The sequence below is a fragment of the Corylus avellana genome, chromosome 6 (assembly GCF_965113065.1).
Source record: "Corylus avellana chromosome 6, dhCorAvel1.hap1.2, whole genome shotgun sequence".
NCBI lineage: Eukaryota > Viridiplantae > Streptophyta > Magnoliopsida > Fagales > Betulaceae > Corylus > Corylus avellana.
In genome coordinates this window covers 20436320-20463446 of record NC_142495.1, presented here as the reverse complement: position 1 = coordinate 20463446, position 27127 = coordinate 20436320, and the positions used below count along the sequence as shown (strand labels likewise).

Below are 27127 nucleotides of genomic sequence, written 5' to 3'. Positions count from 1 at the left end.
GGGGTTGAACTTGCTACGAGCCTAAGTTCGTAACGGGATAAATTAGGTTCTAAGAGAACCTACACCTTTCAAACACAAGGTTTGGGCTTAATTCTTCTCATGCCTTTATTCATAGCATCGCTTCTTTCAAATAGTGGATTCATTACATATTACATAAGAGAGGTAGGGCTGAGTCATCAGCTCTTATTGAAATAATATCATAACCCTAATACAGTTAGGGTTAGCCAACGTATGCTAACATAATATAAACCTAATACATAAAATTAATAAGGCTAGCCTAATATGGAAAAACTCGTAACATTAAATGATACAAAGCTTGGGTACAACTCACCCTTGAAAATTGGCTTACAAGGAAATGGTGCCCAAGAGCTTATATACACATGGTTAAAATTAGACTTAACCCATGTGTAACACTAGGATCGTAACAGAACTGGGCGATAAGATTGGGTTGTGGGTTGCTTCATCGTGGTAGAATGAGTGGATTGCACGATTAGTTGTGGCTAGATAACTCTCTAATTTTTAAGCCTGCTCCTCCATACTCTTCTTCAAACACTCCAACAAAGTCCTAATATGACCAATTTGTTGCTCAAAACGATCTATTTTTTGATCTGCCATTGAACTTGGCTCTGATACCAATGTTACGTGAATGCTTTTACATACACGCAACGGGATAGATTATTAGGTTTTGAAGGAACCGAAGTCTTTTAGATTCGTTGAAGGGAACCTAAAACATTTGCAAACACAATGTTTTGAATTAATTTTGTGCTTCTTTTATTCATAACATAATTGCCTTTAAATATGCAAACCATTACAATATTTTCTAGGGTTAAGTTGTCAAAACTCTTACATAGAATAAAATAAAAATAAAGACAATAAAATATTCTACTGTATCATATATTTTAATATATCGTAATATTAATAATTGTTCCGTATAAAATTCCATTCTCATAACAAAATAATGCGCCGTTATAGATATATTTTTTTAGTGATCTCAAGTTGTCCTCGAAGATAGAAGGTTACACATGGTAACCACCCAAACATGTTTTGGAATGTGCATTTTGATTTTTATTTGACAAAAAAAAAAGGGTCTTTTGATGTGACACAAATAATAATTTTAAGTATGTTGTTAATATTTTGTGTTTTAAGTTATTTGTTAATGTAAATCCTATAATTTTTACTTACTTATCATCATGAAATTAATTAAAATGAGGATATAGATATAAATTAATTAAAATGAAGATATAGATATAGATACTCTGTGCTCAACCCAACAATATTAAGAGAATATGCACCCTAACCCAACCACTGAAACTAAGAATACAAGCTTAAAGAAGCAAATAAAAATATAATTTACACAAAAATTAACAAAACTAACCTTATTAAGCTGATAAAAGAGGATCAAAATTTCATCTAGGACCTACAAAGGTTTCATCTCCTTCACCTGTATTTATTGTTTATCTTAGTAAAGAGTGACATCAGTATTAAGTAAAATATAAACAAAAAAAAAAAAAAGTAAAGTAAAATATAAATTGCATGTATATTACATTTTCCTTTTTCACCAATAACTTAGAAAACAATCATAAATTTAATTCAGTACAATTTATGTCCATATTTATTACAGCCAATTAAAAAAATGTTGTAAACCAATTAAGTAGCATGCCACCAGGAATTTTTCGTTTTTGATTTTCCTATAATTTTTTGGGCTTAGTCGGCCTTGGAGCTAGGGGTGAAACGGCGGGCTGCTAATAACCGCCCTCCAACTGCTAATCGCTAACTGTAATAACTGCTAACCGCTTTTGAAGGCGGTTTCGGTTAGCGGTTTTAATTTTTTTCCAAAACCGCTATATATATATATATATATATATATATATATATATATGAAACAATGTCTTTTTGTGTTTAAAATTTTAAATATATATAAACAATGTATAAAAATCTAGAAATAATATCGTATGTAGCAGGGCCAACCCAATGAATTTAGGGGCCTTAGGCAAAACTTTAAAATTGAGCCTTATTTTTTTAATATTTAAATATTAATTAAATAATATTTATTTTAATATTGTAGAAGATCTTCACCTAATAAGCACTGATTCCGCACTCAGTGATTTTTTGTTTGAGACTAAAATTACCATTTTGCCCTTACTCTTTGTTCTTTATACTTAAATTAAGTAGACTTATTTTTGTCTTTCAGCATTTTCGTAAATTGCAAAATAACCATTTTAATCTTTTTGAAATGTGAAAAATTGAACACTTTAACCTTTTGTGAGGGGCTGGATATCTGCAAAAAGGAATGCTATACATCCCAAATTTTCTTCCCAAAAATGAGTTCCCAAATGATGTGTCACAATCTCATGAGATTTATTATTTTTGGAAGTGTGTCACCAACTCATGGGATGGTGACACATCATTTGAGAACTCATTTTTGCGAAGAAAATTTGGGATTTGTATCATTTCTTTTTTGCAAAATAACCACAACAGACAAGTCTGTGGGATTCTTAGATTTTTTTTTTTTTTTTTTTCGTGGGCCTCAATATTATCAACAAATAATATATATATATATATATATATATATATATATATTAAAATATGTTAACTGTTGAGTGCATTGTGGCTGTTGTGCAGAAGGTCTCCATATTATAAAAAAAATAATATTATTTTTTTAAAGCATGTTGAAGGCCTTGATATTATAAACAAATAATAATTTTTTTTCTTAAAGCATGTTGAGGGCCTTTGTGCAAATTTTTTTTCGCCTTATTAAAAAATATTTTGGGCCTTAGAAATCTGGGGCTCTAGGCACCGGCCTAACTCGCCTAGCGGTTGGGCCGGCCCTGGTATGTAGTATGATATTATTGTATTACCAAAGAAACGACATTATTTTGGTTTTTTTATTTTTTTAAAAAAGTGGTTAGCAGTTACCTAAGCGGTTAGTAGAGACAGTTAATGAATTTTACTAACTACTTAAATAATTATAGTTAATGGTTATTAGAGTTACTTATCGCTAATTGCCGTTTAAACGCCTAAGCGATTAGCGGAGACAATTAGTAAATTATTAACCACTTAAACGATTACGATTAACAATTTTAACTAATAACTACTCACCATTAACCGTAACCGTCTTTTCACATTTGCTTGAAGCTAACATTGGTGTGGTGGCACGATTAAAGTAAATGATGCAGCGAATTTGTTTAAAATTGTCCTCGAAATCGAGTGCAGGCATTCTAAAGAAAAAAACATGTGTAAGCTAGACACGTAGTCTACAACAACAGAGGCACGAGGTGGCGATATTCTATAGGCTGAGTCACCAATCGAGTCATTATAAAAGTTGCAGGCTTGCAGCAAAACTACCATCCTTAACCTCATCGCGACACGTGCTCAGCACCTGTCAAAACGCAGTGCACGTGTTTGTCACTTAGGCAACATGAAAATACTACAAATATCCATCCACCCAAGACACCCTTATATAATATCCTCGCAAGCAAAAAATTTCTGATACTCTTCAAGTTTTCTCAGATTTTACAAAGCAAAAGCAATTTCTCAAACTATAAAGAAAATGGCTTCCCATGATCAGAGCTACAGAGCTGGTGAAACCAAGGGTCGAGCAGAGGTATAATTTTTTTTCTTTTGATGACAGTCGTTTTACTAAAAGTAATGTTTTTTTTTTTTTTTGTTGTTTTTGTGTGCTTGCTAATTACTCAGGAGAAAACGGACCAGACAATGGGAACCATGAGGGAGAAGGCGGAAGCGGCAAAGGACAAGACATCAGAGAAATCCCAACAAGCAAAGGACAAGACCTCAGAGACAACCCAAGCAGCCAAAGAGAAGACCTCAAGCACGGCCCAATCGGCCAAGGAAAAGGCGGCAGAAGCAGCGGAGACTGGCAAGCAGAAGGCGGCGGAGGCGGCGCAAGCGGCCCGCGAGAAGGCGCAGGCCGGGAAGGAGAAGACCGGCGGGGTGCTGCAGAAGACTGGAGAGCAGGTGAAGCAGATGGCGCAAGGTGCAGCTGATGCGGTGAAGCATACATTGGGGATGGGCAAAGATAATAATAATAGTAATGCTGTTGAGGATGATACTCCCAATAAGCAGCAGCAGCAGCAGCAGGGGCAGGGGTACAATAAGGACTAGTTTGGAAGGCTTTTGCCTGCGGCTTGTGTTTTGTTATGTTATCTGAAGTGTTTATTTTGTTGTTGGGCATGTTTTTATCAAAAGTCCTTTACTACTACTCCCATTTAGTGAAAGGGAGTGTTGTATTTGGTTTTTTTTAATGTGATTTCTGCTTTAAATTAAAGAAATGAAATGGGGGCATTTGTCTCAGTTGGGATTAGATTCGTGCTCTCAAGTATTTGTGATGATTTGTTGAATATCATTACTAATGTGTTTTTCAAAAAATATTAATAATAATCATAGTAGTTGTGAAAGACGAATATATATAGTAGACGCAACCAGCTTCTATTAGAATTTTAGAAGTCAAGTCATCCGTTGGTCATCAGTGTTTCATCATTTTGTATTTGGTGAAGGGAAGGAAAAGCTGAAAGATATTGCAGAGTTAGACGTCACTAGAACCTTTTTGATGTTATAATCTTGTATTATTGTTAAAAGTTACAAGATATGAGGCTCTATATGGCTAGTTTTCCGCAGGGTGCTATATGATAAGATTGAGAAGATAATGAATCAAGTATATGTTGGGGAGAAAATACCTCGCCATGGCCAATGTGCCTTCATCCATTCACCTTAATTAAGTACGAAATGCCTTTATCGATATTAGTTCAAATCCCCCTCCCTCTCTTGTATTTACATGTATATGTCAAAAAAAAAAAAAAAAAAGTCCAGGGACCTTTTCGAGGAGTTCTCTTTTCCACGAGTCCTCCCAGGACTTCAAAACACTCTCTAACACATTTTTGGGACTCTCAATCCCACTTCTCTCTTGTACTCTTCTCTTCATAAATCTTACATACATTTCACACTCTTCACACACTGATTTATAGATGGAAATATAAAGATGTTTAAGCTAACTTAAGCATCGGAAGGTCTTCGGCCCTAACTGACCGAAAACCCTCTGACCTTGTCCTTATTTTGTAAGAGCACCATTGTCATACAAGAAGTCCTCTCATAGCTCAACCACGAAGAAAAATCACTAGTTAGCAAATCCTTAAACAAAAAAACGCATCAACAGTATAGATGAGCAAGGCTTGATCTTTTATACTCCCTCCCTTGGCTTTCGCTTTCGATCTCCCCCTTCCTCCCCTGTACCCTGCTTGGTCTTCTCCCCTCCCCTTTTCACCTCTTTCCTCCTCCTCACTTTCTTCCCATGACCCTAAATCTTTTTAGCATTGGGCCACTTCCTCTGCAGAGAGCTTGTTGTGTTCCACCTTACGGACCACCATCCTCTACTCTACTTCCTTTGCCAACAGCCTTGCAGTCACTCCCACGTTATCCCCTCATCTTCTCCACCTACCTTCGAGCCCCCAAAATTGTTGGCATTTACCATCTCTTTACAGTTCATTGAGTTCAAGCTCAGAACCCAATATTTACCGCCTATTCCTAGATTGAGGTCCCTACAATTTTAAAAATTTAGATCATTAATTCAAAATGAACAATTTAGACCACCTTTTCACTATCAAAGGGTGGCCGACTACCTAGAGATGTGGCTGTGATAGATTGATCATCCACGGGAGTGGCCAAACCACCCTCTCAATCTTTGAGGTGGTGGTTGACCACCCCAACTGTATTATTGGGAGTGGGTCAACCACTCCTAAAAGAGTAGCCAATCATCACCACACCTTTTAATGGTGGTGGTCAGTAACCTCATGGATGTGGTGCAACTACCTCCTAGTAGTTCAAGAGACGGGGTGCAATCACCCTTGAGGGTTTGAGAGGTGGTGCAACCACCCTTGATAATTTTGGGGGGAGGGGGGAATGACAGAATAGTGTAATCAACTCCTAAGGGCTTGATGGTTACGCAATCAATCCTGGTAATTCAAGGGGAGAGGTGGCCGGCCATTCTCATAAGTGGTTGGGGTGGTCCTTTGACCCGTCAGAAGGTGAAGGATGATCAGTCACTCTCTTTACTTTTTTTTTTTTCCTTTATAAATGCTTATGCAATTCAATCCAAGCCGTTCATTTTTAATGAATTACATAGATACTTGAAGCAAGAATTGCAAGATCTCAATCCCGCCAATTCCCATCTCTTTCTTCTCATGAGGTGGGAGAGCAAAACTAAACAAACTCTTTTTAAGGGGACTAAAAAACTATTTTAAAGGGTTTATATTATAAAAACTAAAAAAGTTAAAGAGACAAATTTAAAAATTTGGAGAGCACCCCTGTTTTTTTTTTTTTTTTTTTGTCAACGGAGATGGTAGGCTTGAGGCCCTTAGATGGTCATACGTTCTTCACCTATGGACTACAATTACTTCAAATAATATAAACCAAAGAGTGATGGAAATGATCTTGTATGAACAGTTATAAATAAATTGAACGCTATAAGAAACTCAAAAGAGAAGTGCACGCAATAAGAACCTTTTGATTAAAGAGTGATGGAAATGATCTTGTATGAACAGTTATAAATAAATTGAACGCTATAAGAAACTCAAAAGAGAAGTGCACGCAATAAGAACCTTTTGATTCCATCAAATCTCCTGTTGAGCATTACAACAAATCTACAATATTGATAGCTCTAATACTACTATACCGTATTGCAACGCATATCTTAACAGGCTAATGTTTGTAATGGCAAAATTGATATAAATAATCAGAAACAGCATGAATTGATGCCATAAATACTTCTGTAATGAACAGCAGAATTTGATGCATGGATGATTTTGTAACGAACACACCGGACCACTCGTGGAAGGCCTGCATAATGGGTATTCTCCGGCTTCTCGAGGGCCGCAGGATGGATTCAATGCATAGTAGGAAGAGAGTTAAAACTGGTCCGCCTTGCAGTAGAACAACCAGATGTAAATAATGTTTCAAAAAAATCTTGCCCAAGCGCCTACAAGTTATCCTACACCCATTCATTTTGTGGTGCTGGTGGAGCATAAATATTGAAGCTTATATTCATTAGAAGAACATGTATCTGCCAAATCCAGATGTCTTCTGACAATTGCTTGCTCCAAGGACTTTAAAGCAGGAAGCAGTTTTCTCGAATTCTGTTTAATAGAGTTGCCTTGGGCCTTGCAGAGTTCCTGCCATACAAACAACCAAATCACAATCCATGAGATAGATCTAGAAAGCAGCACAGTGCAGAGGTTATCTGCATCTAATATGAATAGAATTAGTTGGAAAAGTTGAAGTTATGAGGAAAATATACCTGACTCCATCGAAGTATGAACTCCAAGTGCGGGCAGCTTTCAAGAAGATTTGCAAATGCTTGTATTAACCTCTGCAAATATTTGTAAGGGATTGATGAGGCAACAGCCGGTATATCCACGGGACTGACGGCAAAAATGCATTTTTTAATTAGAGCATCCTCATTCAAACGAAGGCTAAGAATTAAAGCTTTGTTTGGTTGACCTTCACTTAGTGCTGCATCAACTGCCTGTATAACAGCATAACCACAAAAATAGAGAAAATAAAAAAAGAATTATCAAATCAGCAAAAGGAAAAATACTGCTACTTCACTGAAATGAAAAAAACAGTGCTGTTGAACAGAAAAGGAAACCTGCTACTAAAAAGAAAAGGGAAATGCTGCTATCCAAATAATATATTTTTGGATAACTTCACTTAACCTTTGGAACTTTCATTGCTGTTGCAAGTATCCCCCTAAAGTTTAAAAACTCTCAATTTAGTGTATCAAACTTTAAAAAGTTTGTAATGTCACTCATCCCGTTAGGATTTGGGGCTAAATTAGATGAAAAAGGGTAAAATGACCTTTATCTCTCCATAAAATTTATAAAATTACAAATGAAATATTTTTTTTAAAAAAATATAGGTGGTATTTTGAGAATTTCTAAGGCGTCCGTAGGATTTAACAGAAAATCCTAACAGAGAGGTGACATCGCAATCTTTTTAAAGATTGATATACTAAATAAAGAGTTTTTGAACTTTATGGGGGTGATTACAAAAATGATAAAGGTTCAAAGGATTAAGTGAAGTTCTCCCTATATTTTTTATAAGTAAATGAATTTCATAAAAAACACAAAGACGCAACCCAAATAATATGGTACATATTAATTGGTCGACTACCTTAATGTGATTCAGATTCTGTTCCAAGCTACATTTGACAAACAGAAAAATATGAAATGAAAATTTTGATTTTCTCATGATCTTCATTTCCTTATTAGTTGCAGATTTTAACATGGAAATACCTCTGGTGTAACTTCTACGTCAAGGTCTGAGGGATCAAAGATAATGGATTCGTCAATTGAATAAACTAACACCCCCTCTGTTGTTGCAGCTGTAAAGCTCCGCCCAGTGGGTGCAATTCTCAGACATTTTGTACGAATAGAAGACCTTCCGGCGTTTCCTATGGATCCTGGTAAACCAGAACCTAAGTTTGTTCGGGTTTGTTTGTCAACACCCTCTTCCGTGTCACTGTTGTCGTCATCAATTAGATCCAGAGGGCCATCTCTTGTCATATTCTTTGAGTTTAAGATGTCAAGAACTCCATCTAGAGAGAGATTATGGGTTACTTGAAATCGACGCAGCAATACCTGTGCAGTGTGGATGCAAATATATACACATTCAATTCCATATACCACAACTAACAAAACCCACACAATGTTTTCAAAGTCAGATACGCCTTAAGCTATAAGCCATTATAGGTTCCTATAAAAAGAATTCATGCAACCTATAATGATCCATTACAATCATTGATTAGACCTTTATAGATTTCTGATAAAACATTGAATGTTAATCTTTACTGTCTTCTTGACAAACAAATTGTTTCACCAACCACCAATTGAGTACGAAAATGTAAAGATAAAAGAAGATTTTTATTGAAATATAGAATTAGTGGTTGGTGAGCTGGCATGAGGTGTGTTCTCCAATTGCTGAGGGAGGACTAGGGATTCGGAGTTTGCATCTTTTCAATCAAGCTCTCTTGGGGAAATGGTTATGGAGATTTGCAAATGAGGAAGGAGCTTGGTGGAGAAGTATTTTGGTGGCTAAGTATGGGGTGGTTTGGGGGGGTTGGCGCACCAAAGTTCCTCGTGGAACGCATGGGGTGGGGTTATGGAAACACATTTGTGGAGTTTGGAGGTCGTTTCGGGGTCACTTCCGATTAGATCCTGGTGTGGGAGGGAAGGTTAAATTTTGGGAGGATTGGTGGTGTGGTGAGACGTCTCTCAAGGATGCCTTCCCGGGTCTTTTTAATATTGCTTGCAACAAGGACGCTTCCATTGCGGATATCCGAGAGTGTGTAAACGGGATGGTTCACTGGAATGTTACTTTCACCCGCAGTATTCATGATTGGGAGGAGATGGCCTTAGCCTCTTTCTTCTCGCTCTTGTACTCGTCTTTGATTAGGGGGGAAGGGGAGGACCGGATGTGGTGGATTCACTCAAGCAAAGGGAAGTTTGAGGTCCGCTCTTTCTATAGGATGCTTGCCCTTAAGGTTCCTAATCACTTTCCGTGGAAAAGCATTTGGCGTACCAAGGCTCCTTTGAGAGTAGCGTTTTTTGCATGGGCGGCTGCCCTTGGGAAACCTCTCACGTTGGACAATGTTCGGAAGAGAGGCATCGTTGTGATTAATCGATGTTGTATGTGTGAGGCGGATGGGGAGTCCGTGGATCATCTCTTTCTTCATTGTGTAGTCGCACGGAAGTTGTGGGATGTTATCTTTTCTCGCTTTAACATGTGTTGGGTTATGCCTAGAAGTGTAAAAGAGATGTTCGCTAGTTGGTGGGCGGGTGGGAGAACGAGTAGTGCGGTGGTTTGGAAGATGGCTCCCCTTTGTCTCCTTTGGTGCCTCTGGAAGGAAAGGAATGCGAGATGCTTCGAAGATGCGTCGAGGAATCTAGAGGACCTTATTCTTTTCTTTTTGTACACTTTATTCACTTGGACTTCAGGCTGGCTTGCTCCTTTAGTGATCAACTTTTCTGATTTTCTCCTTATGTTCTCTTCTTCTTTCTCCCCTACTTAGTCGCTCTCTTGTATACTTCCTGTGTACTTGGGTTGCGCCCCTCTGCGCTCTTTTAATGCATTATTACTTATCAAAAAAAATATTACTGTGCTAATCTTGTTGACATTTCAGGTGACTGTGAGGTCCACTTTAACCAAAAAGTCTAGGAACTCGACAAAGGGGCACAGAAATAAATTATTGTGAATTATGCACAAAATGCTCAGAAATTAGGTTATAAATGTTATTTATCAAAAAAATTAGGTTATACAACGTTGAGAGTTTGACAAACCACTTTAAATCAATTCTATGATATAAGTAATGTGCCAGAACATGTACTTCATCTTACATATATTGCATAAATTAAAATTTTCAGAACAAAGTTCATGATTTCATTGTCTTCAGAAGCTTCTGAAAGGGGCAAAAGGGATACATATGTACAAAATAATTTAATGTTATGAACAATTGAACTTAGCACATAATCGGATCACTTATTCCACACCCATTTTTGATGTTTTTAAAGAAAAATAAAATAAAATTCTTCCACATGGCTCTGTCTAGTTTTAAAAGCGAATTGCTAATTTTCACAATTACCCACCCAAACTTTTTAAGTAATTGAGATATCATTAAAAGCGTAAGGCGCTCTCAAATACACAAGAAGTATACAAGAGAAAACATCCATATAGAAGAACAATTACCCACCCAAATGAAAAAAGGCAATCTGGAATCATGAAAACGGTCCGGAAATGATGACCAGACAAAATGCATTGAAAACTTGAAGAAGAAAAAAAGCACAGTTTTACCACAAAGATGATAAGTTATCTGTATACAAATAAATGTGTGCAAACTAACCTGATCTGCAACATCATACATACAGATGAATTTGCTATTCCCTGCGGCTAATATGTAACTGCCATCAGCAGAATAGCACAAGGTTGTGAAGAACTTCCCTGAAGTTGAGTTGGCGGCAGATCTTCGATCAGTCATGAGACGACCACCAGAAATATCCCTACGGCCCTCAATGGTGTACATTAACAAGCCATCAATTGGGTCCCAGAAATGAATCTGTCCATCTAATGTGCTGCAAGCCAATTGCCTTCCATCTGGACGATAAACCAATGTAAGAACGTCATGTGTGTGAGGAAATGTCTCGACGGCACCTTTACCCTCAAAAACATCCCACAATCGAACAGTTCTGTCCCATGATGAAGACGCTAAGATTGCCTACATGTGAAAACAGGAAACCTCATAAAGCGCCCTATTGAGTTAAGGGGAAAACTAAAATGCTGTGAATAAAGACCTCAAATAGTTCTAATACACTGTGGTTAGATACATTCTCCAAGACGAACATAAGGCACACATCATCAGTGCAGAAAAATGGAAAAAGACAGGTTAACTCACGTTTGTGGGAGAAAACATTAGCCCATGAACAGGTCCTTCATGACCACTAAGAACATCCAACAAACGGCCCGTCTTCATTGACCAAACAAATATCTAAGCATGACATTGAAAAGAACGTGTCAGGGAAAACGAGGGGAGTGTTGATTGTTAACAGCCATCAAAAATTGACACAAAAATACCTCAAATGAATCTAGAGTTCCAGCACAAATCACTTCACCACTTTGATCAGCTGCCAAGGAAACAAATTGCTTAGATGAAGGGGTTGTAAATGTCCTAAAATTCCGATAACGGACCAAATCCCATGCACGAACAGTCCCATCCAGAGATGCGCTTAAGAGACACTGGTTAGTAGCCATAAAATGGAGAGCAGTGACTGCATTAGTGTGCTCTGAGAATGTTACAAAGCAAAAGCCTGATGAAACAGTCCACACCTGTATGAAGCAAACACTAAAAGTTTCACACGAGTTCAAGTACAAACTTCATAGGATAAAAGGAGACAAAGGCTGAACATTCAGAACATAACCATACCAAAACAATTAGAAAAATAACCTAGGAAATTAGTTTTTGTAAAAGAAAAAATAAATGAGTTTGATTAAATGAGTCCTAACATTTGCCAATGACCCAATCACTGCTAAGGGCAAAACATACATGACAACAATAAGCTGATTCCTAATGGAGGTGAGCCTTCAAGTGGAAAAGAGAAAATTGATTCAGAGGTAAAGCAATGCTTGTTACCCACTACCCACAATAGATTAAGCATTATTGCAATCGCAAGAGAATGCAAACTTGCATACTTTGCAAAGGGAACATGAATTTTGGTTCTAAATTGTTCACAGTGCGGAAGCAGAAACAAGACTATGATTGAGGTAGGATTCAGGTAATGGAGATTCAAAGGGTGACATATGAGGACTTCTTTCAACTGTTGAACACAAAAGCGTTTCAAGAAAAATCTTTGAGTAGGTTACTAACTGGTAAATTTAAATCTGGCACATCACTTCAGTGCGCCAATAAAATCAAATGGCTCAAACTTCAAGCAAAAACTTGCTCTGCAACATGGACACAGATGCACAATATCAATTATCTTGTTATTAGTTTTACAAGTATTATAAATTTTCATCCGAATTTTAACAAACTGCATAGACTACTAACTGCTATTATTTTGATCATAACACATATGAGTAATGCATTTGAGCTAGACTTTGATATCAACAACATAACCATTTGTTAGGAAAAATGACCGAACCAATGTTTCACACATTAAATTTACCTTGACTTTGTTATCATCTGCTCCAGTAGCCAAAAACTGTGAATCCGCTGAATAAGCCACACAATTCGCATCAAAGAAATGTCCCTGCTGCTTGAATACATAAGTGCTAGAGCGCCACTCCCACACCAGCAACTGCCCGAGCTTCGCACACCCGAGCGTCAGCCAATTCCCCGCCTCATTAAACAACGCCGTGGTGATCTTCTGCCTCGATATCGACATGACTTGAATACAAACAAAATCCGGCAACTGGTACAACCTGAAAACCCCATTCGAGAACCCCACCACCAGCATATCGAGCCCCCCGTGATAGTCACACGCCGTCAGCTTCGCCGGCGCCTGGCCAAAACCATCCTTCCTCAACAACCTCCATTTCCCTCCGTTCTCCTCCAAATTTCCATCCAAACCCTTCCTCTTCTTATTCTTCACACTCACTTCATTCCCACTCTCGGTCTCGACTTCCCTCTCCGGCGTCCCTGGCGAGTCCGGCTCCGAATTCTCCCCTCCCGTTTCATCGAATTCACCGTCACTGCCACTCAACTCCCAGCTAAACATATAGCAATCCCGCGTGACCGTATAAGCCCTAGAAACTGTATTCGTCATCTTGTCCACTCCCAGAAACACACCCACTACTGTATCTCTATGGCCCAGAAACATAAACGGCTTCGTTTTGACAACGCCGGTTTTGTTCACGGAAAACAACCTCGCCGTCAGGTCCTTCGACCCGGCGATTATGTACTTGGAGTCGGGGCTCCACTTGAGCGCCGTGACCTTGTCGTCGAAGTCGGCGAACGTCCGGATGAGCTCGAAGGGGAAGAACTCCTTCTTGAAGCCCGGCGCGCGCCATATCTGGAGGAGCTTGCCGACGGCGACGGCGATGAGGGACCCGCAGGGGCTGAAGGCCACGGCTTTCACGGCGTTCTTGAAGGAGATCCGATGGAGGACCACCTGCCGGTGGAGATTCACGAGGAGGCACCGGCTGTTGCCGTCGACGATCAGGAGGAACACGCCGTCCGGGGAGGCCGCCAGGTGGCAGATGTCGGAGGAGGACTGCACCGGGAGGGTTAGTGTTTGGAACTTGACGAGGTCGGTAATGCTCACGCGGTTACCCACCGGTGAGATTAGCAGGTTGTTTTTAGTGATCACCACGTTGCCTCCTCGGTAGGGGGCTCCCAGCAGGTTTTGAAACCGGTAGTTCATCGCTTGAATCAAAGGTAAAGCTGTTTTAAATTGTACAATAATAAACTTTCAATTTTCTCAATCAACCAAACAGATGATTAGAATGAACCTCGAAGCTCTTGTTAGGGTTTATCTAGGGTTTCTCCGGTGGGGCTGGTCATGGACCGGGTGATCCATCCGAAATAAAACCCGAACTGGTTCCATATATGGGCTAGGCCTAAACCTTGGCTGTATCCAGCCCATTTTAAAGGTTTGGTCTCATCGTTTTTTAGTTCAAGACAAGACATGATCGAGGTGGACTCGTTACATGTAATACGAGGATATATCTTGTTTGGTTCCCTAGGAAGTGAAGGAAAGTGTTAGGAAAGACTAGTATGGGCCTAGGAGCACCCGAAACAAAAGCCGACCCTTGTGGCCCTGTAGTTAGAGTTTTCCCGCTTAGTTAAGGTTCGAATTAATTTTTTTTTTTTTTTTTTAAAAAAAAAAAGAGTTCAAAACCTATATAAGCACGTCACTTTCACGAGAAAACTATTTCAAAAAAAAAAAAAAAAAAAAAAAAAACTTTTACGAGAAAACTAAATATTTGTTAATGGATTCTCCTAAGCGCAGTCGAGTCGCCGCCTGTTGTCATCTCCGGCGAAGTCTATGTAAATGTAGATAAGCGTTCAATTTTTTAGTAGTGTTTCGTTGTGTTCACAGACTGTTTGCTTGGTGAGAAAATAGTGAAACGAGAAAAAGAAATAGGGTTTATTTCTCTATTTTAATTTTTTTTTTTTTTTAATTTTTTTATGAGTTGGCACTGTAGGGTAATTTGATGGTCGCTTGAGGGTTTGTTTATGGACATGAATGATGATAGGTTTTGTGGAAGTTAATTTTTTTTTTTTTTTTTTGTTATAATTCTTTACTTCTACATATTCCAAAGTAATCAAAGAAATAATTTTGGCCTTTTGGGAGAATTTGATTATGGTAATTGGGTTTCAATCATTTTAGCAATACAACTTGTCTTTAATTTAGCAATCAATTATTTTTATTTATTTATTTTCTATAGACTCAAGCTTTTTTTTTAGTTATTGAGGCAATCTTGTTAACTAAAAGATTATTGTCTTGTATGTTTAATAGGGGTGCAAAGGCGGGCGGTTTTTAACCGCCCGCTAACCGCTAACCGCTCTAACCGCCAACCGCCTAACCGCCTAACCGTTTAACCGCATTAACCGCTAACCGCCTAACCGCCATAACCGCCTAGCGGTTAGCGGTTAGCGGTTATTGGGTCTACTAACCGTAACCGCTAACCGCTAACCGCCTTTTTATATAATATATTTTTATAATTATAGTTATAAAAATATTTATACATATAACATAATCACTTGATCATTAAATCACAATTTTTTTAAAAAATAATTAAATCACAATTTGAGTATTAATATATTATCACTATAATTTATATGATTATATCATATAATCACTTGATCATTAAATCACAATTTGAGTATTAATATATTATCACTATAATTTATATGATTATATCACATGAGATTGATTATTAAATCATTTGATTATATAATAACAAATTATACATATATAATATGACATAACTCATAAGTATACTAATTCATACTAATACAACAATTAAATATCTAGAGACTTATTTCCAATGTATGTTATAAACCTATAAGTTTATATAAGTCTACATATGTATATAAATAATATAAATGTATAATATCAATAGTTAATCATATGATTCAATGACAATTCAAATACTTTATTCAAGACTTCAAGTGAATCATATTATTAATGTACAATGATGATATGATTCGTATAATATCAAATTAAGTAATTGACATTGGATTAAACAATGACCAATGTGTTACTTATAAACATAATTTAAGTATTAATGTATTATCATTATAATTTTAGTAATTTATATATTATCACTATAATTGATATGATTATATCACATGATGACTTGATCATTAAATCATATGATTATATAATAATAAATAATACATATATAATATGACATAACTCATAAGTCAAAAGTCTACAAGTTAATCATATGATTCATGTACAATGATAATCACAATTGATTCAATTGAATTAAACAATCTGTTACTTATAACTACAAGTCTACAATTTAATTAAAGCATTATTAGATACTTTAGGAATTTAGGATTTAGGAGTTTGAACATTACCATTTACCATTAGATATTAAGTTCAATTCAAAGAAAAAAGATTATAAGTAAATATGATAAGAATTTAAATAATTAATCATATGAATCATATTATATAATTTAATGAGACTATATGATTATATAATATCAAATTAAGTAATTGACATTAGATTCAACAATGTGTTACTTATAATCACAATTGAAGTATTAATGTATTTTTTGAACATTTTTTAGAAAAAGAAATTTAACCATTTTTTGAAAGAAAAAAAAAAGAAAATTAAAAATTTTGAACAATTTTGAATTATATATAATTGGTTATAGTTATATTATATGCATATTGAATAATATAAATGTATAAGATAAATATTTAACTATATGATCCAATTACAATTCCAATACTTAATCAATTATTCATGTACAATGACAATGACAATGTGATTCATATAATATCAAATTAAGTAATTGACATTGGATTAAACAATGTGTTACTTATAACTACAATTGAAGTATTTTTGTTTGTTTGTAAGTTTATAAGATTAACACTTAATCATATGATCCAATGACAATTCAAATATTTATAGCAATTGGGCCCAAGAAGATATTAAAAATACAAGAAAAAAAAATGAGGGTAAAAAAAAGCCCAAAAAAAAAGCCCAAAAAAAAGCCCAATTTTAAAAAAGCGGTTAGCGGGCGGTTATCTATTTCACTAACCGCTAACCGGCCACTAACCGCTAACCGCTAGGCGGTTAGCGGTTGCGGTTAGTGAAATTTACTAACCGCTAGGGCGGTTACGGTTAGCGGTTATTGCCACTAACCGCTAACCGTAACCGCCTTTGCACCCCTAATGTTTAAACTTGTAGTTTTTTTTTTTTTTTTTAATGTTTATAGAGACAATATAGTTGCATCAGATTCAAATTTTTATGATAGTGTAATACCCAGTTGAATTCAATGCAAATTTCTAGCTCAGAGAAGGAAGTCCAGTCATATCATTCTTCAGGGTGTGTTGGTGAATATCTGGCAAATCCTGTGGAGGTGGACAATATAAATTCAGCTAATCCATGGTTCCAATCGAATAAGGAAGCGTGTCAGCTGTTACAGAGTGGTTATACTGGCTCCAAAGACACCATCAAAAGAGTTGATGATGCTGTTGATAGCACAAGAGAGGCTGGAGGTCTTACATCATCGTATCAAGCTGAAAACAATCTGCCTTTTAAGTTCACTTAAAGTGGTTGAAACTGCAGTCAATCTGAGCAATGCTGAAAGGTTTGGTGAGGTCTTAAAGCTTAACTTTGTAAATGCCATGGACTTCAGAAATGGTACTTTTTTTGACATGTCCGCACAAGAGGGGGGAGGGGGATTCGAACTAGTGACCTCCACTTCATTATGTGTGGTCCCAGCCGATTGAGCTACCTCTTGGGGACTCAGAAATGGTACTTGCCAGTCATTTCTTGAACCTTTGCAGATTGATGAGGGATGTGAAAATTCTGATGAGAGCTCAAGAAGATTATCAAAAGAATTTTTTAAGGCACAAACTAACTATGCTATTACCATTGTTTTTCTTCATTGTTTAGGAGTCAGACTCTTCTTCACACATCTATTACATTGTTAATTTATATAGAAGAGTCATTTACTAGTGTTGGTCCCACCTAAGGGGTGGCTTTGATATGGCTCTACTTTTCAGCATTTTCTGTTATTTTCATGAACTCGGCCGCTCTCAAGATTCAAAGTTGTCCAAGCAGTGACAGAGCCCCCCCCCCGAAAAAAAAAAAAAGAGAGTTGAACAAAAATTGATTAGGATGGTACTCATAATTGTTTTCTCTTAAGTAAAGATCTATGGGTAGATTTTCCAAATCTATCTCAACACGAGCAAAAATTGACTTTCTTTAAGCAAAATTTTTTTTCTTAAACAACGTGACTTTCTTTATTGTTTGCATTTCTTAGTTAATCTGCATACCTCTTTACATACATGTTATTGTATGGTTATCAATCATATCCAATTATGATTTCTTTTAATTTTAAGGGTAATTGTATAATAAGTCCCTGAGTCAACCTTCCAAAATTTTTTAATCCCTTAGTTTTTTTTTTTTTTTTTTTCGAATTTTTACTTTTTTGGTCAATCAAAATGACAATAAAATTTTTTTTATAAAAATTTTTTAACAGCCGTTAGTCTGGGTCGAAACGCACCGTTTCACCTCGTTAAAATATTAATTTTTTTAAGGAAAAAATATAAAAAAGCCTCACAAACTACTAGCTGTTTCGATTTAGCCCCATAATGTTTCAAAAGTGATAAAGTAGCCCCCCAAACTACCAAACTATTGTATTTTGGCCATTCCATTAGTCAAAACCGTCAATTTGAACGGAAACTGAAAGACGACGTCGTTTTGTTGAGGGGCTACTTTATCACTTTTTGAACATTAGGGGGCTAAAATGAAAACGGCTGGTAGTTTTGAAGGCTTTTTTATATTTTTTCCAATTTTTTTTTTCTTCATAAAAGGGCATTGTAGTAACTTACCCATAACAAAACGATGTCGTTTTGCAGTTTACGTCCAAACTGACGGTTTTGACTAACGGAGTGGCCAAAATGCAATAGCTTGGTAGTTTGGGAAGCTATTTTATCACTTTTGGAACATTAGGGGGCTAAATCGAAAACAGCTAGTAGTTTGGGAGGCTTTTTTATATTTTTTCATTTTTTTAATTTAATTTTAAAATTTAAATCTAAAAATAAAAAAAAAAATTTACATTTTTTTTAAAAAAATGACAATTTTGCCTGGGGGTGGTTCGGCCACCCCTAGACCGGCCGTCTAGGGGTGGCCTACGTCGATCTGGGGGTGGTTCAACCACCCCCATGGCCTAAGGGGGTGGTTCGGCCACCCCCTAGGGCCAAACTGTTAAAAAACAATTTGAGGGTTTGGCCACCCCCTTGGGCCAGCCACCCCTAGACAGCCCGTCTAGAGGTGGCCGAACCACCCCCAGGGAAAATGGGGTGGCCTATGGGGTGGTTAGGCCACCCCTGTCTGAACCACCTGTCCTTTCTGTTTTTTTTTCTTTTTTTTTAATATTTAAATTTTAAAATTAAATTAAAAAAATAAATATTTTAATGAGGTGAAACGGTGCATTTTGACCTAGACTAACGGCTGTGAAAAAATTTTGATGACAGAGATTTTATTGTTATTTTCTTTGACCTAAGGAGTAAAAATTCGACAAAAAAAAAAAAAAAAACTTAAGAATTTAAAAATTTTAAAGGGTTGACTCAGGGACTTATTATACAATTACCCTAATTTTAAGTCAAAGCCAACAGTACAAATGAAAAGTGTGCGCAAAATATGTGTTAATTGACATTTTTTGTTTGTATGGTGCATAAATTTTATGTGCTCACTGACTCACGCTAAAGATTGAAAGCCTAAACGAAACGGTGCATTTTTTTTCTCAACTAGAATTGGCATTTTGTCACATAACACTCTCACATAACTAGCGTTTTGACAGTTTTGTCATTCATCAAAAAAAAAAAAAAAAAACAAAAACAAAACAAAAACGCGCAACTCACATATCACGAGTTTAAAATCAGGACAGGCTGGACAGCTACTCAAGCTCAAGTATAAAGGTCAGCATTTTAGTCAAAGTAAATCAACTCAAGCTTTATAATTGAAACAGAGCATTTTACTAAAGACTAAAGTGTGAATGGCATCGTTTGTATAGTCTGTTTCCGTGAGTTTAAGACTAACCTAATTTCTAAATCTTTGAAACAGTATAAGTCTGAAATTATAAAGCATTGTTTTCCGCTTGCCCCACCGGTGATGTTAATGCTCTTGATGAGTGACCGAGGGTGGGCAACTAAGGTATCCTAAAAAATTCTACCAGAGGTAAGGGAAATTTTTGAGGGTCGAGAGGGGTCCGCCCCTAGTTACAAGACTTTTAATGAAATTATGAATAAGAAGTAACAACTAATCCGTTTTAAATTTGCCGTTTATATCTATTTATGATGAGGATACTACTTTTATCCATAATGAAGCTTTTGTGGTAGGATGGTATCTATTTTTATTATGTCACTAACTTCTAAAAGCCAATAAGTTTAAAAATCCTGAACTGTAAAGTATACTTGGTAGGATGTCTTCCTTTGACAGAATATGTTGTAAATAAATATTTTGCTTTAACATCTGTGTATTGATAATTTTTTTGCACAATTACAATTATACTTGTTGGAATTTAGTGCAAAATTGTTGTCTTCTTTTGGCCCAACTAGATATGTATATCCTTTCATTTGGAGAACATGACTTAAAATCTCAGTGATCACTGTATGGAAGAGAGATTTGACGATGGAACCCTGCATTGATACGAAACTTGTGTGTGCTAGGGGTGTAAAGATGATTACGGTTAGCTATTATTGGTAAAAATCGCTAACCGTAACCGCCTTAGCAGTTAATAAATTTCACTAACCGCAACCGTAACTACCTAGCGGTTAGCGGTTAGTAAAACATGTAACCGCCCGCTATAACCTTTTTTTTTTTTTTTTTTTTTTTTTTAAAAAAAAAAAATTGGGCTTTTTGGGCCTACAGAGACAGAGCAGTGATAGAGAGATAGAACGGAGACGACGAGCGGCGATAGAGACAGTAGCGACAGGCAGACAAAGACGTCGAGCGGCGATAGAGACAGTAGCGACAGGCAGACAAAGACGTCGAGCGGCAACAGAGACAGAGTAAAGACAACGACCTATGAGGAGAGATAGTCCCAGCGAGTGGCGACAGTGCCGAGAGTGAGAGGGAGACAATGACAAGAGTGTGACGGAGGGAAAAACGGTGACGAGTGAGAGTGAGAGGGAGGCAGGCGGGAGAGAGAGAGTGTTAGGACTTAGGGTTAGATGAAATTAAGAAAATGATGAATATATATACCCATTGGTTTAACATAAAACAATTGGTTTAAAAAATTACTAAAAAATTAAGAGAAAATAGTTTTTTAAAAAAATAATATGATTAACTTGATATTATACAATTGATATTATACAAATCAGTTGAAAATAGAAAATAGAATTGAGTAGAACTTGATATTATACAATTGAAAATAGAAAATAGTTAAATAATTGATATTAAACGAATTACATTATCATTGTACATTAATAATATGATTAATTTGAATAAAATATTTGAATTGTCATTGAATCATATGATTAAGTATTGATCTTATACATTTGTATTATTCAATATACGTGTATGTATAATTATAATTTATAACATATATAGACTTATAAGTTTATAACATACATTGGAACTAAGTCTATAAGTACTTAATTATTATATTAGTATAAATTGGTATACTTATGACTTATGTCATACTATATATATATATATATATATATATATATATATATATATATATAATTTGTTATTATATAATCATATAAATTAAAATGATAATACATTAATACTTCAATTGTGGTTATAAGTAACACATTATTTAATCCAATATCAATTACTTAATTTGATATTATACGAATCACATTATCATTGTATATTAATAACATGATTAACTTTAATAAGTATTTGAATTGTTATTGAATCATATGATTAAGTATTGATTTTATACATTTATATTATTTAGTATGCATAATTGCATATATGTATAATATATAATTATAATTTATAACATATATGGACTTATAAATTTATAGCATACATTGAAATTAAGTGTCTAAATACTTAATTGTTATATTAGTATGAACTTGGATACTTATGAGTTATGAGTTATGTCATATTATATATTTATAATTTTTTATTATATAATGAAATGATTTAATGATCAATTGATTATGTTATATATATAAATATTATTATAATTATAATTATAATAATATACTATATAAAAAGACAGTTAGCTATTACGGTTAATAAACCGAATAACCGCTAACCTCTAACTACTTAGCGGTTATAGCAGTTAGCGGGTAGCAGTTAAGCGGTTATAGCGGTTAGCGGGCAGTTAAATAACCACCCACCTTTACACTCTTAGTGTAGGCTACAAAGTACTCTTAGTTGTACTAAGTTATATCTAGTACGTCTAAAGTTCACCATATGGAATAATAGAAATTACTTTTGGAGAAAAGTTTTAGATCAATATTTGCATCATCTTTGTGTTCAATTTTTATCTCTTTTGGGATGATCATCCGTTGCAACCATGAAATTGGAAGAACGTGACTGAATTGCCTGATAAGGATCTTTCATATGCATCATGAGAGAAGGTAATCTATCCTCGTCATTTCTTTTAAGATTTTGTGCAGTAGAGTAATTTGAGTATTGAAATGTAGGAGGCCAATTACCACCAACACAGTACACGTAGACATCTTCATTTTGAACCTGATATAGCCTGCAAGAGTGTAGCTACTGGAAATATGGCAAATTCAAGGGATAGCCTACGAAACTTGAAGAATGTGGCTGTGCCTCATGGCAAGAGAAGAACAATCTCCAACACTTGGGAGTCAGTTAGATATGCTAGGTCCATCAATTCTCAGTTCCCTTTCTGCCCCTTTGAAGTGGTTAGATCCACTCAGACTTGTGGAAATTCTGCAATATTGTCTCCCCTTCCTTCTGGTATTGGTTTGCATGTAAATAGCATCGGCAGATCTGTGGTCTTGGACTCGGATATGTTTGCAAGCAAGAACTCAACTGGGTACCTGAGTTCACAAGATAAGCTAGTGCCTGAGGACCCAAATAGTATCTCAATTTCAGCTGTAGCTAGGCCAATGTTTTCTCATGCAGATGTAGATCAGCAGGAAAGTCAAGCTGGTGTGGCAGCCACTTATGCCATTAATAGTCTGAATCCCCCATGTGATTCTTTTTCTTTGACACAAATTGAGCAGCAGGTGGCTTCCGGTGAGGGGAGAATGTCCACTTCACAAAATGCTGACAGTGTGGAGTCGTCGAACCAAGTAAGCCGCACAAGGAAAAGGCAAGTATGCTTTTATTGTCTTAGTCATGCTTCATTTAGTTTTTCACAGTAAGCCAACTTGAGTTTTTGGGATGCATCCAGGAAAAGGGCAGCAAACAAACGTGAGAGTGATGGCTGCACAGGATGTCATTGTAGGAAGTCCGAATGCTTGAAACTGTAAGTGCACAGGAGGCATGTGTTGAGCACATTTTAAAACTTGTATCTTCTTACCTGGGCTTTTGGCAGAATGTTGAAATGTATTTAGTGAAAATGTAATATCTAAGAAGCTTCAGGTTGTTAAACCTTTATTTATTTTTTATTTTTAATGGAAGGAATTTTGTGAATGAAATTATGAGCTTATGACAGATTTTCTGACAGTATCGTTGTTCTAAAACATTCAACTTTTAAGCCACCTTTGCTGTTGCAGTTTGATTCAGTTGTATTCTTTGTCATTTGCAGTTATTGTAAGTGCTTTGCAGCTGGACTTTATTGCGTGGATTGTTGTTCATGTGAAAGCTGTATTAACAAACCTGAATATGATGACTTAGTTCTTGATACACGGCAGCAAATTGAATCTCGTAATCCTCTTGCATTTACTCCAAAGATCATTACGCATGCCACTGACTCTCCTAAAAATGTTATGGTAATCAGTTATCAGAGTATCTATCTTGTTCTTTATTGTGATTGAATTAAATATATAAGCAAAAGAACTCTGCAGGAAGAAGGGAACCAGAATACTCCATCTTCAGCCAGGCACAAAATAGGATGCAATTGCAGGAAGTCAGAGTGTTTCAAAAGATATTGTCAATGTTATCAGGTTCATTCTACAGCGATGGCTTGAAGTTTGTTTTAGCAAATAATATCAGGAAATGTTGTTCCTTCCAACTGCATTATTCTGAATCTCCTTCCTAATAAATGTGGCATGACATTCCCAAAATTCATGTCATACTGATTGTCACTGTCTTTTTGTTTGAAATGAAATTTAAAAACATCAAGTTCAAACAAGATAAGGAAGTTGGGATAGAAAGTATGTATGCATTTTCGCTCTTTGACTAATTCTAATCAGACACAGCTTTTGCTCTATTTAAGGCTAAAGTCGGATGCACCGATGGATGTCGATGCCAGGGTTGCCAAAATTCTTTTGGGAAGAAGACAGGTCAGATTTTTTTTTTTCTTTCTTTATTTTTTATTTATTTATTTTTTTATCTGGTCAATCTGTAGTTTACTTTGGTAAAATTAAGCATGTTTTGCCATCATAAATGCAGTCTTATTGAACTCGTAGCAGTCATACGTTTTAGCCATGGGATATGATTTACATTAATTTCAAACTTCGGCAAGTTAAAAAATACTGTTTGAGAGGGCCACATAGTGTGGCTAAGGGCTTCTTTGGGATTGCATTTGAGAGGTTTAAAAGTGCTTCTAACACTCAAAGTCCGTTTGAAAAAAAAAAAAAAAAAAAAAAAAAAAAGTACTTGTTTGGTAAAAAAATTAAAAGAGTTTTTAAGGGTTCAAAAAGCCTAAAAATGTCCACAAAGCACTTTTGACAAAAACTCAAAAATAAAGCTTTTGCCCAAAAGCTCTTTTTAATTTAAAAGCTTTATTTCTCAAATAAACTCTAAAACTCTTTATCTGTGGCATTGGACAAAATGATGGATGCTTTTGTGCTAACAATAACAGTTGAGGGTGATTGGTGATACTTTTAACAAATGGAATAATTTTTTTAAAATAATTATGAAGAAATGTATTTGAGCATTCTTGGTTTGAATGATGCTTGCAAGTTGCCAATAATCTCTTGATATCAGCGAGCAGCTAATAAGTTAGTTCACTTAGTTTACTATCTGACATTCGATATATACACTCTTTTGTGATATGTGTAGGTCTGAGTCTCAGAATTTTCTTACAGTTCATATTGGGGAAGAGTGATCATTTTTCTGAGTTATGAGTTGTATATATCTGTCATTATATACTGGAGACAAATAATCTTTAAATGTTATGTTGGAGAATGCATTTTCATTGACAAGCAAATCACAAGCACTAAATACAGACAGTTCGCATCAAAATGGATATTAGAGGTTTTTTTTATTATCTCTTTTCTCTGGTTACATACAACTAACTATCCAAAACCCTGGAATTATGAAAACAGCATACCAGAGAGCTGAAAGATGTGATAAACCCTCTTATGAGAAGCTGGAGGTTGCAGAGGGTGGAAATGATGCGAGTATGGAGCATTTCTCACCAACATGGGAAGGACCTCCTGAGTTCCGCAGTATCTTCGATGATTCAATGTGGGAGGTTGATATATCTGCCATGCTCAAGGACGCGGTGAAAGCTAGCTCCCCAAATCAGAGAGACAAAAAATAAAGTTTGCAGGCTGTGCCTTCTTTCCCTTCTCTTATCCCATACAATAATTTTGGTATATACTGCTGTAAATAGAAGAGGTTATGTCTCCTATTAACGACAGTAGCCATAACAATGTCCGACTATAACATGCTTGCGGCTATAATTTTTATTTTTTATTTTTTATTTAGACTCATGAATAAACTGGTAATATTTGACTTGTGCCACTATTGTGAATTTGACTCTTCACTTTAATCTGAAAGAGATGGAAAGTGCTCAATATATATGAGTTTGGCAAACCCTCTTTCCTTTTCTTTCCCTTATTCTCACTTCTAAGGGGAAAAAAAATTAACATCTTTTCAAAACAATTTTTTTTACTATTTTCTCACAAAAGTTATTATCTTATTTCGCTTTTATATTGCATCATTTATTTTTTATTATTATTCAAACAAAAAACTCAAAACTTATTTTACTTTTTATGTTATGTCAATACTTCATACTTATCAAACTGATCACTGACTGTAGTAGAGGTATGGTAATTTGATTGAGGATGCAAAAATTATCTTGCACAAACTTAATTGGAAGATGGTGCACACAAAAAAGGAAGCAAATATGGTGACACGTACTTTGGCAAAGGTGGCGCTCTAAACATCTATTGAGAATGTATCTTGAATTTTTGCATGTCATTGTATGCTTGGATAGTTTGTAATATCTTATTTGTAAGAATGAAATTTCACTTAAAAAAAAAATGGTTTGCCAAATACGCCGTTAAAAATTATAAGGTAAAGTCCACATACCCTCCTCAAACTACCATCCAATTGACAATGTCCCCCCCAAGCTTTCAATTGTGAGAATGTCCCATCCAAACCATCCAAATTACTAAAACATTGTCAATGTCCCCCCTCAAGATTAGCAATAAGACAAAAATGCCCTTATAGATTTCTCAATAAGACAAAAATACCCCTATAAATTTTTTTAAAAAAATTGATTTTTTTAAAAAACGAAAAATTTTAATTTAAAAATAATTTTAAAAAAAAAACAATTTTTTTTAAACAAAAAATTTTAATTTTTTTGTAAAACGGAAATTTTTATTTAAAAAAAAAACTATTTTTTTTATTTAGTTTTAAAAAACAAAAAATTTCATTTTATTAAACGAAAAATTTATTTTTTTTAAACGTAAATTTTTATTTAAATAAAAATATAAAACAAAAATAAAAATAAAAAAACAAAAATTTTCAATTTTTTTTTAATTTTTTTCTTATAAAATTGATTTAAAAAATTATTATTATTATTTTTTGTTAGTTTTAGGTTTTTTCTAGAAGTTTTAGTTATTATTATTATTTAAAAAAAAAAAAATTACTAAGGGTAATTTCGTCATTATGGGAAACATTGACAATTTTTGGTAGTTTGAGAGGAGACATTGTCACTATTGAAAGTTTGGGAAAAACATTGTCAATTAAGTGGTAGTTTGAGGGAGTCATGTGCACTTTCTCCAAAATTCTAACAAAAAGTGGAAAGAATCCTAAAAATTGAGGACTTGATCACATGCAGATGAAAAAAATAGTTCAAATTTTACATGTGCTACAAGAGTTCTCATTTGGTAATGCTTAAATTGTTATGGGCAGCTTACATTTATCACATTTAGATTGTGTTACGGATAAGGTTAGAAGTTGTTTTAAAATGTAAAATAGGATTTTATTTAATAAGAATTAGTAGGTATTTTTATCAATTGGGATTCAAATTAGTTGTATTATTAGTTTGAGTATTATCTACCTTATCTTTTTGCAAATTCGATTAAAACCTAATGAACCC

General features: G+C 35.3%; 2 protein-coding genes and 1 pseudogene across 3 annotated transcripts; 2 read left to right on the top strand and 1 right to left on the bottom strand.

Annotated features, from left to right (window-relative positions):
• The first annotated feature begins 3473 nt into the window (after positions 1 to 3473).
• LOC132188498 (uncharacterized) lies at positions 3474 to 4311 on the top strand. Its single transcript, XM_059602972.2, has 2 exons — positions 3474 to 3604; positions 3697 to 4311. Exons 1-2 carry the CDS (start codon positions 3551 to 3553, stop codon positions 4120 to 4122), a joined length of 480 nt encoding a protein of 159 aa, XP_059458955.2. The 5' UTR covers positions 3474 to 3550; the 3' UTR covers positions 4123 to 4311.
• A 2282-nt stretch (positions 4312 to 6593) lies between these two features.
• On the bottom strand, positions 6594 to 14130 carry PWP2 (periodic tryptophan protein 2). The gene is made up of 7 exons (XM_059601320.2): positions 12723 to 14130; positions 11635 to 11886; positions 11456 to 11548; positions 10907 to 11278; positions 8304 to 8648; positions 7307 to 7534; positions 6594 to 7181 (listed from the first exon to the last, which is right to left on the bottom strand). Exons 1-7 carry the CDS (start codon positions 13917 to 13919, stop codon positions 7011 to 7013), a joined length of 2658 nt encoding a protein of 885 aa, XP_059457303.2. The 5' UTR covers positions 13920 to 14130; the 3' UTR covers positions 6594 to 7010.
• A 610-nt stretch (positions 14131 to 14740) lies between these two features.
• LOC132187984 (uncharacterized) lies at positions 14741 to 25366 on the top strand (annotated as a pseudogene). Its single transcript, XR_015912693.1, has 8 exons — positions 14741 to 14754; positions 16955 to 17591; positions 22359 to 22999; positions 23081 to 23155; positions 23438 to 23621; positions 23697 to 23795; positions 24068 to 24134; positions 25122 to 25366. The product of XR_015912693.1 is annotated as an uncharacterized LOC132187984 (transcript).
• The last annotated feature ends 1761 nt before the right edge of the window (positions 25367 to 27127 follow it).

Bases quoted from the DNA above. Each gene is read 5' to 3' on its own strand.
- LOC132188498 (XM_059602972.2), top strand. From the start codon at position 3,551: ATGGCTTCCCATGATCAGAGCTACAGAGCTGGTGAAACCAAGGGTCGA. The intron at 3,605-3,696 runs GTATAATTTTTT...CTAATTACTCAG, and splicing joins AAACCAAGGGTCGAGCAGAG to GAGAAAACGGACCAGACAAT.
- PWP2 (XM_059601320.2), bottom strand. From the start codon at position 13,919: ATGAACTACCGGTTTCAAAACCTGCTGGGAGCCCCCTACCGAGGAGGC. The intron at 11,887-12,722 runs GTAAATTTAATG...TGCTTCATACAG, and splicing joins CAGATGATAACAAAGTCAAG to GTGTGGACTGTTTCATCAGG. The intron at 7,182-7,306 runs GTATATTTTCCT...TTTGTATGGCAG, and splicing joins TCATACTTCGATGGAGTCAG to GAACTCTGCAAGGCCCAAGG.